Source organism: Fukomys damarensis, unplaced genomic scaffold (assembly GCF_012274545.1).
Source record: "Fukomys damarensis isolate Sample0158 unplaced genomic scaffold, DMR_v1.0_HiC HiC_scaffold_38, whole genome shotgun sequence".
NCBI lineage: Eukaryota > Metazoa > Chordata > Mammalia > Rodentia > Bathyergidae > Fukomys > Fukomys damarensis.
The window spans coordinates 24,012,621-24,026,856 of record NW_022900950.1 but is presented as its reverse complement, the minus strand read 5'-3'; the positions used below and the strand labels follow the sequence as shown (position 1 = coordinate 24,026,856).

At 39.4% G+C, this 14,236-nt stretch overlaps 1 protein-coding gene across 1 annotated transcript in view; it reads right to left on the bottom strand.

The window, feature by feature from the left end:
- LOC104868869 overlaps positions 1-14,236 on the bottom strand; it is a 21,319-nt gene that overhangs the window by 4,803 nt on the left and 2,280 nt on the right. Inside the window, exons 3-7 of the mRNA XM_010633857.2 lie at positions 9,080-9,240; positions 8,834-8,996; positions 8,349-8,464; positions 8,036-8,136; positions 6,905-7,034 (exon numbers count right to left, since the gene is read on the bottom strand). Coding sequence (XP_010632159.1) covers positions 6,905-7,034; positions 8,036-8,136; positions 8,349-8,464; positions 8,834-8,996; positions 9,080-9,240 — 671 coding nt within the window. The remainder of the gene's footprint in view (positions 1-6,904; positions 7,035-8,035; positions 8,137-8,348; positions 8,465-8,833; positions 8,997-9,079; positions 9,241-14,236) is intronic.

Below are 14,236 nucleotides of genomic sequence, written 5' to 3'. Positions count from 1 at the left end.
TGAAATATCTCATTCCAGGCTCTCCTTGCCCCAAGGGTTTGTGTTGAAAAGTCTGCTGTGATTCTGATGGGCTTTCCTTTGCATGTGATTTGTTTCTTTTCTCTTACTGCTTATAGTATTTTGTTCATCTGTTGGGTTTCTGGGATCTTGATTATTGTATGTCTAGGTGTAGATTTTTTTTGATTGTAGCTAGTTGGGGTCCTATATGCCTCACTTATCTGAATGTCAAATTCTTCCCTCTGTTTGGGAAGTTTTCTGTCATTAATTCTGCAAACAGCTTTTTTAAGTCATTTGTATTTTCCCCTGCTACTTCATGGATTCCTATCAGTCTTATGTTATTCTTCTTTGCATCATCTAGGAGTTGTTGGATTGATTTCTCATGATCCCCTACTGTTTTTAAGAGATCTCTCTTTTGATGGTCTCTGACTGCAATCTTATCTTCCATATCTGAGAATCTATCTTCACATTCTTTTATTCTGGTGCGTACACTTTCAATGGAATGTTTAATCTCCTGGATATCTGTTTGAATCTGTTTTATGGATTCCATTTCTTTCCTATGTTGGGCGTTCATTTTTTTTTTCATTTCTTTCTTATGCTGGGCCTTCATGGCTTCTATCATGGTGCTGAGCCCATCTATTTTTTTCTCAGTTTCTGTTCTAGAGTCTCGAATCATGACTTTCATTTTGCTCACCATCTCTATAGTTATCTGTGAAATTATTTCTGTTTTGAATTTTTCTAGAGCCTGATTGATCTGTTTTTTACTTCCTGTGCTTTGAGTTCAGGGTGTCCTGGTGGTTCACTATTGGCCTTTTCATCCTCATTTGCCCTACTGTTTGCCATTGGTGAACTGGAAGTCTGTCTTTGTGTCTTCCTTGTTTTCTCATTTTTATTTTTGTTGTCAGATTGTCCTTGGTTTAATCTCTGGGTTATCACCCAAATCTTCCTGATGTAGTTGCACCCTAGATTCTGGGTTTCTAACGACCCACAGACATTCTCATCTCCATAACGTCAAAGAAAACAGTTTATTGAATCAAGTACAATCCTTTATCCCAACCAGCAACACAATATGATCAAGCACAACTTGGAAACTGACCACCTGTGGTAATCAGTAGTCTATCACCCTTAAACCATTTGAATTAAATTCAAATCAAGAAGCAGTCCAAAACATGTCTGCAGTGAAGCAACTTTTCAATATAGTATATTTACCAATTAGGATGGGGGCTCAGACAGAGCTAGGACTCAAGACCCCTGATCTCAGTTAGCTGATGGCTGAACCCCATGATGCAGACTGACCTCGGGCTGCAAGGCCCAGATTGAGTTCCCCAACCTTATGAACATTTGAACTACACACCATTCTACTACAGGTTTCCGAAGACCTTTCTTGAAAGATATTCAATGTTGGGAACTCAGAAAAGTACCCTCTATGACCACCTCTGCCTCTGCAGAGCGGGTCCAAAGACTGGCTCAATCAGGAGGTCTGAGAGTGGGAGGGATGGGGGGGAGTTCAGGGGCACCTGCCTGGCTACCTTCCTGGTGCTGGAGCAATTGTGGCTTCCAGTGGGGGAAGGCGTGGCTATCCTTCCCACAGTGGATCAGGGCCCAGGCAGCCCTCCTGGTGCTGGAGCAATGGAGGCCTTTGTTTTTTCTTGATTGTTCTTATTTTTATATTTTTGCTGTTATTTTGTTCTGTTCTTGTTTTATTTCTTCCTTCTCTCTTTCCCTCCTGTCTTCTTCACCAGTTTCCTAAAGTTTGTGTGATTTTCCTTTGTCCTCTAGCCTTGCTTCTAACATCTTGCTCTTCCTTTTCTCTATTCCTTCCCCCAACTCCTTTAATATTTTCTTGCCTCAGGGTAAAATCACCATTTGAGGGATTATTTACTGCATACATTTTTCTGATTTGTTTTAGATTTTATTGTATAACCATGAATGTAGTTCACACAGTTAAAGGTTATAAATTAATAGTTATCACAGTTTGTTATTTTCTAGACCTAATTTGATGCTCTTGTTATTGATGGTTGTACTACGTTAGCCAAAGTGACATAATTGTTTTAATAAGTTGTTCTTCCTGGTATACCAAGACTGAGATTGCCTAAGGGTCATAAAAACTACTATTGGCGAGTGCCAAAGAACTAGGGAGTAAGCCAGGTAGGCAGCAACTTCTTATCCCCAATAATTAGAAGAGGTGGGATCTTGCAAAAGACTCAAAACTCAAAATCCAGCTACACTTGGAAGACACCTCTGAGAAATTGTCATTTCCTAAGCCTTCTAAATACTGGCAATAAAGCTACTCACCATAAGCAACCTACACACATCAATCCAGGAATCAAATAAACAAACAAAAAAGTCTCCCCACAAAAGAAAATGAGAAGACACTTAAACAAGAAGTAGCCACAAAGTTCCAGCTCACCAAACATAAACCTGGGAGCAATGAGATGGATCAATCCAAAGCCACTCACTTCAACTCTCTGAAGTGGTAACAGCAGAAGAAGCAAAACAGATGAACAAGGCTTTAGAAAAAAAATCAAATCAGAAATAATTTCTCAGATAATTACAGAGATGGTGACCATCATGAAAGACATGATTAGTGATTCTGGAGAATATACAGAGAAAACAAATAGAAGATCTTAGAAAAATGATGAAAACAATGATTGCCCAGCATCAGAAAGAAATGGAATCCATGAAACAGACTTAAGCAGATATGCAGGAGATTAAAAATTCCACTGAAAGTATACACAATGTAATGAAGCAGTGTAAGAATAGAATATCAGATATAGAAGACAGGTTTGTTGTTAGTGATAATGAAAAGAAAGATTCTTTTTAAAAAATAGCAAGAGATCATGAGAAATAAATCCAACAGCTGCTAGATGATGAAATGAAGTATATAAGGTTGATCAGAATAAATGAAAAAGTAGGAGATAGCAAAAATGACATAAAAAACTATTCAAAGAAGTGTATTAGAAAACTTCCTAAATGAAAAATAATGTGACATACATATAAATGTGGCATTTAGAACTCCAATTAGACATGATAAAAAACCTACACCTAGTCAAGATTCCAGAAATCTAACACAATAATAGAATATTAAAAGTGGTTAGAGAAAAGAAACAAATCACCTATTAAGTAAAGCCCATTAGAATCACAGAAGACATCTCAATACAAACCCTCATGTCAAGGAGAGCCTAGAGTGACAATTCCTAAAACAGAACAACTTCCAACCCAGATTGATATATCCTGAAAAATTATCTTTTGAGATTCATGGAGAAATAGGATACTTCCATGACATAGAACACCTGAGGAAATTCAGAAACACCAAACCAGCATGCCAATATGTCCTGAAGGATATTCTAGAAAGATATAATGAGGATTACAACTCCATGAACTCTGATAGAATGAATCCACCAGGCAAAGCAAGAAATTAAACAGAGAGTGAAAGAAGGAGCCAATAATAGGAAAATAACATGATAAGGATAAGTCAATACATACCAGTTATAATCAACATTAATGTTCTCAATTCACCAATCAAAAGAAACACACTGGCAGAATAGTTCAAGAAACAAGATCCAACAATATGCTGCATACAAGAAACACCTTTAATTAAAAAAGAAATTTGTAGACTGAAAGTTAAAGGATGGAAACAATACTCTATGGGACAGGAACCTGGAAAAAAGCAGAGGTAGCTATTCTATTTGCAGACAAAGTGGATTTCAAGCTAGGACTAAGAGAAACACAGAAGGTCACTATATCCTTGTAAAGGGAACAATCCAAGAGGAAGAGATAATAATCATAAATATATATGCACCAAATACTAGTGTACCTAACTATATAAATATTAAAACAAATATTATAAAACAGATATTAAACAAATATTAATGGATGTGAAAAATCAAATAAGCACTAATACAATTGTAATAAGGGACCTCAACTTCCCACTGTTATGAATAGACAGATCATCTGGACAAAGAAATCAACAGTGAAATTTTAGAACAGTTCTAATATAACAAATGGACTTAGTAAATGTCTACAAAGTGTTCCACCCCCAAAATCAGAATACACATTCTTGTCAGCTATACACAGGATGTTCTCCAAAACAGACCACATGCTAGCTCATAGAACATGTTTAAGTAAATGCAAAAGAATTGAAATTATCTCTTGCATATTATCAGACCATTGTGCAATGAAATAGGAAATCATGGTAAAGGAAACCACAAGAACCTCATAAACATGGAAATTAAACAGCACCTTCCTGTACAACCAATGGGTCAGAAATAGAATCAAAGAAGAAATTAGACAATTTCTACAATTAAATGATAATGCCAATACAATATACTGGAATTTATGGGACACAGGGAAAGCAGTCCTTTGAGGGAAATTTATAGCAGTGAATACTCATGTTAGGAAGACAAATGAAGGAAGCTCAAATGAACAATCTAATGTTGAACCTCAAGGCTCTACACTAAGAAAATGATACAAAGAATCAACAAATTGAATTTTTTTTTTTGTACTGGGGATTGAACTCTGGTCCTTGCACTTTCAAGGCAGGCAGTGGAACCACTGAGCTAAATCCCCAGCCCTGAAGAATTTGTTCTTTGAAAGATTAAATAAAATTGACAAACCCTTAGGCAGCCTTATTAAAAAAGGGAAAGAAAAGACTCAGATCCATGTAATTAGGAATGAAATGGGTGAAATCACAACAGATCCTTGCGCTTACAAGGGCAGGTGGAAGCACCACTGAGCTACATCCATGGCCCTGAGCTATATCCCCAGCCCAAAGAATTTTTTAAAAAAGATAAACAAAATTGACAAACTGTTATCTAGACTAACCAAGAAAAAAAGAGAGAGTACCTTCAATATATAAACAGATGAAAAAAGGAGACCCTACAAGAGATACAAGTGAGACATTACAATAAAAGGATCAGTAAGAACTATTATGTACAGTGCTTATGCCAAGAAATTGGAAACCTAGACGAAATGAATAAATTTTCAGACACAAAAAACTCACCAGAATTGAACCATGAGGTCACAGAAAACCTGAACACTAGTAACAGGTGAGGGTATGGAATCAGTGTTATGGCTTGAGTCTAGATGTCCCCTCAGAGCCTCATAGGGTCATACATGGGTAATCTAGTGTCTCATGCTAGGATTAAGCACATGAGTGCTACACATGAGTGATTGGTTTGGTACTGCCCTAATCTCGGTAATGTAACTAAGATAAAAGGAGCAGAAAGGCACCGTTGAGGTCCCTTGTTTTTGTTGCCGTGAACTGTTGCCCCTCTGCAACCCTCCACTGGAGCTAACTGATTATAGATTGAAACCTCTATAAACTGCAAGCCAAATAAAACTTGCCCCTTTTAACTTCAGGTGTCAGGCATTTTGTCTCAACAATATGAGAAGAGTAACCAACACAATCAGTAATAAAAAGTCCCTGCATAAAGGAAGTCTTTACTGTTGAATTTTACCAATGCTTTAAAGAACTTTAGAGAACTGAGGCAATTCCTTACAAACTATACCAAAATATTCAAAGAAAGGAAATCCTTCTAAGCTCATACTATGAGGCCAATATTATCCCATACCAAAACCAGACAAGGACACAATAAAGAATGTAACAAACCAATATCTCTAATGAACATAGATGCAAAAATTCCCAACAAAATACCAGTAAATTGAGTCTAGCAGCACATAGAAAAGATAATACACCAGGATCAAGAAGGACCTATCCAGGGATGCAAGGATGGTTAACATATGTAAATTAGTAAACATAATACAATGGAAGGAAATATAAGAACCATATGATCATTTAAATAGATGCAAAAAAAGCATTCAATCAAATTTAATGTTTTATCAGGAGAAAAGTCCTCAAAAATTAGGTATAGAATGATGAATTGCAACATCATAACACAACATGCTCACAGCCAACATAATTTTGAACAAGAAAAGCTGAAGTCATTTCTTTAGGTCATATACAAGATAAGGATTTTCATTTTTATACTCTTGTCAATATTGAACTGGAAGTTTTAACCAAAGCAATAAGGCAGGAAAATAAATAAAGGGCATTCAATTATTGAAGGAGGAGGTCAAATTGTCTCTTCACATGATATGACTTATATATAGCAAAACCCAAAGATTTCATTAAAAAAACTTTTAGAACTGTTAAATTCAGTAAAGTTGCTGGATATAATATCAACCTACAAACATAAGAATCTTTTCTATACACCAACAGTGAAATTACTGAGAAAGAAATCATATAAATAATTGCATTCATACTAGAGATTAAGCAAATATCTAATAATAAGTAATATCTAACAATAAATTAAGCAAATAACTAACAATAGATTTAAGAAAAATCTAACAATAAATTTATCCAACAATATGAATGATCTACAACCAACAGAATGGGAAGGAATATTTGAAAGTTATTAATCCAACAAAGAATTAGTTTTTAGAATATCTGAGGAACTCAACACAATAGCAAACAAAACCAAAACAACCTCCCAAAACAACAAATAGTAATCTAATTAAAACAAAGTCCAATGATTCAAGTAGACATTTTAGAAAGAGAATATACAAATGGAAAACAAGTATATCAGAAAATGTTTCACATTCACTGATCATGAGGGAAATGAAAATAAAAACTACAGAGATATTATTTCACTCCACTTGAAATGGCGATTATCAAATGACAAAAAATACAAATGCTGACGAGGCTATAGAGGAAAGGGAACTCGCATTGTTAGTGGGAATGTAAATTAATGCAGTCATTATGGAAAATAGTAAGGAGGTTACTAAAAAAAAAAAAACAGAATGGGCTGGATGTGGGGGCACATGCTTGTCATCCCAGCACTGAGTAGAGTGAGGTATAATATTACTAGTTTGAATCCAGCCTAGGCTATATAGGAGATGCACCTACCTGTAGCTCAGCCTCAGCTCCACGCCCAAGGCCAGCCTTGAGAAGCCATGTCCCAGGACCTGGGCTTTGGGTGCTTCTTTCTTTAGCATCACCGTGGGGAAGCCACAGAGGTTTTGGGTCTTGCTTGGGTCTGAGTGAGAGGAGAGAAAGGGCCCTCTCAGGCTCTGCACCCATGCGGAGAGCCCACATCAGCCTGGACCAGAGAGGAGCCCCAGTTGCAGCTCACTCCAGCCTGAGGGATCTGAAGTCAGAGACAGATTTGATGTAAATAACACCAAGAGGCTGACAAACCCTTTGAACCCACAGACTGCATGGATGGCCTCCCCTCTTCTGTGGCAAGGCTTATCAGTGAAGGGGAACATATTGTAACCCCAAAGCTGCCACACTGGCTTATGAAGTATTTTGAGCTGAGGCCACTGAGAAGCTTGTTCAGGAAAAGCTCTTAGCCTCCCATCTCCTTAAAAGCAAGGCACAGATGTGTAAAGGTGCCCCCTTCCCTCTTCACCAGGAAGGTGGTGCTTGTTTTCTATTAGTTTCTTCGGGCAACTTGCTACCCTAGGAACTCAAGTCCCTCTCCTTTGTTTTGTTCTTTCTGTAAACATGTGTTATGCCTTTGTTAAGATGCTGCAGAAATTCAAGTCCTTTCTTGTCCCCTTGAATCACTACCCTTCTCCCTGCCCAAGGTACCTTCCAGAAATACTCCTGTGTTTTTTCTTGCTGATATGGCTTTTGCTAGTCTAATTACAGGGCCCTAATGGTGGGCCACAAAGGACACAGGAAAGGTTTGTTCCTCCTTCATCAGACTGGCTGTGGTGGCTGCTCTTCCACACCTGTCAGGCCTGGGAGAGGAGCCGTGACTGTGGTCACATGTCCTGCATGCCTGTATGTGTCCTCCCTTATTGACCACTGTGATTCCATCTGGAACAGGCCAGCTGAATCACTGTGGGAGATTTAATCCCGAATCTCTTTCTGAAACGATGAGGCCAAGCTATCCAGGCATTTTGGGATTTGCATGGATTAGTGCTTTAAATCAAGTTCTGGTTATGAAGAATGGGGTTGTCACAGCTGGGATGTTGAGGACCACTCTTGGGAGTTCATCTGCTTATGGACACTGGGGCAGCCCTTCCCTACCTTGTGCTCTGAGGCTCCCAGGCAGAGGGTGGAGGCTGGCTGATCAGATGTGGGCCATGCTGACTATTAGATGAAGGCCGCTCATTGTACTGACCAGAAGCCTGGGAAGAACAGGCAGCACTGTGTGAGCACAGACAGAGCAATGTGGATTCTGACCAGAGAGCAGAACAAGCTCAGGAGAACAGGCCCAAGGATGTGTGGTTATTTGTGAGTGTCTTGGACATGGGTATAAGTGAGTGTGCAAGCAGATCCATGGGCCCAGGGTGAAGCGCAGGGTGTTCTGCACACATGGATGTGCGGAGCTGCCTCTTACCTTCCTGCTGATCCCAGCCAGTGGCCCATATGCCTGAGAAAGAACAGACGCCAGGGCAGCAATGGCTCTGTCAAGCTCTGGCTGAAAGCCCAGGGAAGAGACACTGGGGGTGCAGCCTGGGGAAGGAGATAAAACTGAGGCACCCTGACACAGCCCACCTCAGCCCATCACAGATGTCTTAACCCATACTATAAGGTGTATGTTTGGCAAGTCTTTCCTTGTCATACACAAGAACATTTTGGCCCACTGAGGTGTATCAAAACTGGACTCCCAGGACCCTACCTATACAGAAGGGGTCTGCGCCCTCCTGGGTCAGATGCCCTGTGGGCTTAGCTTCCCCCAGGGGAGCTCCTTGGTGCCTCATGCTGTTAACAGGAAGCTAACTGTGCCCCTGTTATCTGAATCACCCTTAGGAGTGAGGAAGGTCAGGCCTGGGAGGCAAAGCTGTGATTTCAGCTTTCATCCCAAGTTCTCTCACGACTCACCTACAGCACGTGGCCAGTGCTCTTCAGGAGAAGCAGCAATGTCGCTGCCCCGTGACATCTCACTCCTCCCTGTCTCAGTCCCTGTGGTGTCTCTGGCTTCTGTCTCACGTCCATCCCTGCCCAGAGCACTCATTTCTGTCATGCTAAGGACCTGCAGAAGGTCCTGGAAGAAGGAGGGCTGTATCATCTTTAGTGTCAGGGTCCCACTGGGCTCAGGCAGTGTCCATTGTCTAGGACAGGGCTGACCTGGAGCCCCTGGAGCTGCTGACCAGCCGCCTTGTAGAAAGCCGATGCATCCCTCTGGTGTCTGCTCAGCTGAGCAGCCACATGCAGACTCTGGTCCTCAAGCTTGTCATAGAGTGTGCGGACACTGAAGTTCTCCAAGGTTTGGGCCTGGGGTGGCTCCCCTAGGGGATAAGGTCCTAAGAGTTAGACTGAGGAATGGGCAGAGGCTGGGAGTGAGGAAGTACAGATCTTCAGCAGGCAGAAGAGAGGGAGGTAGAGGTGAAGGAGGCTCACCTGAGGGTGAGGGCAGCTCAGGGGAATGAGGTCAGGGTTGGAGAGGGAAAGTGGGTAAAGTTTGGTGGGGCAGGGGAAGAAAGGATCTCCTGGGCTAGGAGGTGGCAATGCCAGGGGAGGAACCTGCTCTGTGTCTGTGATTGATAAGGGCCTTGCCTGTACCAGAGCTGGTGATGAGCTCTTGCTTCCTGGGTTGCTGAGAATAAGCCCTTCTGTCTCTAACAACATTTGTAGTCCTAATCTAGGCCTGGATGCTGTGCATCTGTTTCCACTGTTCTGTGGACTTGGTTAGAGCTGGGCTGCTCCACTAGCTGAGCTGCTTCTGGGTGGGAAGCATGACCCAGGCCAGAGTCACTAGAGAAGCAATTAGGCCGGCTCCATTAGGACTGCTGCCTGCCTCACTGGTGGCCCCAGCAGCTCTCTCATGTCCTTTGGGGACTTCTAGTGGCCTCCTGACCTCCTCCCTCCAGCCCATTCTGCTCTGCAGGAAGAACAATATAAGGGAGGGAGGCCCCTTTCTGCTAAGCCCAAGTGCTGAATGAAAATACTATGCAACAGAATTGAGCAGCACCGTTCTTCAAAAATGGGGGAACAATGAGGATATCCCTAGAGAAACAAAAATGGACAGAGGATCATGAACACCTACTTTGAGAACCTGTACTCTAATAAAATGGAAAACACAGAAGAAATGAACAGATTTCTAGATACTTATGAATTACCAAAGTTGAATGAAGAAGATAAAAACATTTTAAACACCCCAATCACAATCAGTGAAATTGAAAATGTAATTAAAAACTTACCAACAAAGAAAAGCCCAGGCCCTGATGGATTCACTGCTGAATTTTACAAGACATTTAGAGAAGAACTACTACCATTACTCTTCAAACTTTTCAGTGAAATTGAAAGAGAAGCTATACTTCCAAATTCATTCCTGGAAGCAAGTATCACTTTGATTCCCAAACCAGAGAAAGATACAACCAAAAAGGAGAACTACAGACCAATCTCCTTAATGAATATAGATGCAAAAATCCTTAATAAGATACTAGCAAACAGAATACAGAGGATTATTAAGAAGATCATCCATCATGACCAAGTCGGATTTATTCCAGAGATGCAAGGGTGGTTCAACATACGAAAGTCAGTGAATGTAATACATTATATTAACAAAGTCAAGGACAAAAACCATATGATCCTCTCAATAGATGCAGAAAAAGCATTTGATAAAATTCAACACCCATTCATGATAAAAACCCTGCAAAAAATTGGAATAGATGGTCTATACCTCAATTTAATAAAGGCTATTTATGAAAAACCATCAGCCAACATCATATTGAATGGCCAAAAACTGAAAACCTTCATGTTAAAATCAGGAACAAGACAAGGATGCCCACTATCGCCACTTCTCTTCAATATAGTTCTGGAAACATTAGCCACAGCAATTAGACAAGAGAAAGAAATTAAAGCAATAAAGATAGGAAAGGAAGAAGTTAAACTATCATTATTTGCTGATGATATGATACTCTACATTGAAGATCCAAAAAACTCCACCAAAAAACTTCTAGACTTAATTGACAGATTCAGTAAAGTATCTGGATACAAGGTGAATACCCAAAAATCAATAGCCTTTCTATACACAAATAACAGACAGACAGAAAGAGAAATAAGGGAAAAAATTCCTTTTACAATAGCATCCAAAAAAATGAAGTATCTAGGAATCAATCTAACAAAAGAAACAAAAGATCTCTACACTGAAAACTACAGCACTCTGAAAAAAGAAATCGAAGAGGATATAAAAAAATGGAAAGATATCCCCTGCTCCTGGGTAGGAAGAATCAACATAGTGAAAATGGCCATACTACCGAAACTGCTATATACATTCAATGCAATGCCAATTGAAATTCCAACACTATATTTCACAGAACTAGAAAAAAGAATCCAAAAATTCATTTGGAACCACAAGAGACCTAGAATAGCAAAAGCCATTATAGGCAACAGTCACATGGCACCAGGTGTAACAATTCCCAATTTGAAACTATACTACAAAGCCACTGTGATAAAATCAGCATGGTACTGGCAAAGAAATAGGCCTGAGGATCAATGGAACAGACTGGAAGACACAAAAACAAATGCAGATGTACTCAGCTACCTCATCTTCGACAAAGGAGCTCACCATCCTCAGTGGAGGAAAGATAGCCTCTTTAATAAATGGTGTTGGAAAAACTGGATATCAACCTGTCACAGATTAAAATTAGACCCTTATCTTTCGCCATGCACTAAATTAAAATCCAAATGGATTAAAGATCTAAATATTAAAACAGAAACATTAAACTTGCTGGAAAGTAAGTTAGGCAGAACTCTGGAAGACATTGGTATAGGAAAAGACTTTATGAACAAATCCTCAGTAGCACGGGAACTAGCAGAAAGAATCAACAACTGGGATCTCATCTTACTAAAAAGCTTCTGTACTTCAAAAGAAACCATTAGCAGAACTAAGAGACAATCTACAATGTGGGAAAAAATTTTTACCAGCTGTACCTCAGACAAAGGACTATTATCAAGGATATATAAAGAACTCAAAACAATCAGTCCCCCCAAATATAAAGACCCGATCCAAAAATGGGCATCCGAAATGAACAGACATTTCTCATACAAAGAAGTGAAAGCAGCAAGAAAATATATGAAAAAATGTTCCACATCACTGGTCATTCGAGAGATGCAGATGAAAACAACACTGAGATTCCACCTCACCCCACAAAGAATGGCTGCTATCAAGAAATCACACAATAACAAATGTTGGCGGGGTTGTGGGGAGAAAGGAACCCTCCTCCATTGTTGGTGGGAGTGCAGACTAGTGCAACCACTATGGAAATCAATATGGAGATACCTCAAAGAGCTTGGACTGGAGGTTCCATTTGACCCAGCCATCCCTCTGTTGGGTATCTTTCCAAGAGAACTAAAAGAATCATATCACAGAGAAGTATGTGCACCCATGTTTATAGCGGCACAGTTTGTAATAGCTAAATCTTGGAAACAACCTATTTGCCCATCCGTTGGAAACTGGATAAAGAAGTTGTGGTTTTTCTATAAAATGGAATATTACTCAGCCATAAAGAGCGAGAGAATAGATTCATTCATAGGAAAATGGATACATATTGAAGATATACTCCTAAGTGAAATAAATAAGTCCCACATGTGTAAATACCAAATAGTTTCCCTGGTGTGAATATTCTGCAACAATGCATAAGATTCTAATAAGATTACTGACATTTAGAAATTTGAAGAAAGGCGCTAAAGGTGTAGGGAAGGTGTGATGCGTAGGGGAAGAACAAAAAGGGAAAAGAAAAAAATGTGAGAGAATGAAAAGATGAAAATAAAGTGTTTGTAGATGGGGAGGGGAGGAGGGGGTGAAGGGAGGGCAGAGGTAAGGGGAAAAAATGAGAATCAAGACTTGCCATGTAAAGGTACATGATCCCAACAATGAATGTAACTGTACTGTATCCCTAAAATGTACCAATAAACTCAATAAAATTAAAAAAAAATGGAGGGAGTCAGTTGGTCTGCACAGGATCTGCCTGGAGAGATAGACTCACAGGAGCCCGTAGGTGACCTGGCAGGAGGCTGGATATGAAAGTGAAGCTGGAGTGAGAAGTAGAGCTTAATAATGGTAAACACGAGCAAATTGCAAAAACTGGTATTATTGTAACAATGATTTGTGACTCCTCATTTAAAATTCTACATAATTTGAGAGACTAATACATTAAAATTATTAGGGTAAAAGGTTACATTATTGTAACTTTGGTTTTGTAATTTGGTATGTTTTCTATAGAATTTAAGAGGCATTTAATAATGTATAAAGAGGTAATTTCATGATATAAGGACAAGAAAGCTTGGGGATGGAGCTGGGAAGGAGCAAAGTGTTGTATGCTACTAAAGTTAAGCTGGCTTCAAGTCGTATTGCAAGTTTTTTCAGATCATCCCTATGGTATTCAAAAGAAAATAGCTATAGAAAACACACAAGAAGAAATGGGAAACATAAATATTTCACTGCAAAAACTCCCCAAAAACCAAAAACCAAAAAACAAAACAACAAAAAATAAATACACAGGATGCAGGAGATGAGGGACAAAATGTTGCAAGGCTTATAGAAAACAAATAGCACAAAGACACTAGTGAGTCCCCTCCCTAAACATAGCCATGTTAAATTCTCCAATCTAAAGACAGAGATTGGTAGAATGGGTAAAAACATGACCCAGCTCTATGCTGTCTAAAACGACACATTTTTAGATTAAAAGACAAATAGGTTGATGTGAAAGGCTAGAAGATATTCCATGCAAACACTTGCCAAAAGTGAGCTGAGATGTTTACATTCATAACAGATATAATAGACTTTTAATAAAAAAGTTACAAGAGACAATGAGGGGAACTCATTAACAAGAGTCAACACATCAAGAAGATATAATAATAATTATAAATATGTATACTTTTAGTGGCAGACCATCAAAATACAGGAAGCCAAAACTGACAAAATAGAGTTTTAAAGTAATGAATGGAGACTACAATACCCCACTCCCAATTATAGACAGAACCAGAGAGGACATAAGGAAGGACAAGAAGGACTTGAGCAACATAGTAAACCAACTGTCTCTAACACATATTCACAAAACATTACTCAATGGCAATTGCACACATATGATTCTAAAGTGCACACACAATATTTTCCAGAATAGACTATGCTAGGTCACACAGGAACTCTGCATAGATTTGAGAGGATATATAGTGTGTTACTAAAAGTATGTTTTCTGGCCATAGTGAGAAGAACTGAGAAGTCAGAAACAGAAGGGAAAGGGCAAGATCTGCCCCCCGCCAAAAAAAAAAAAAAAAAAA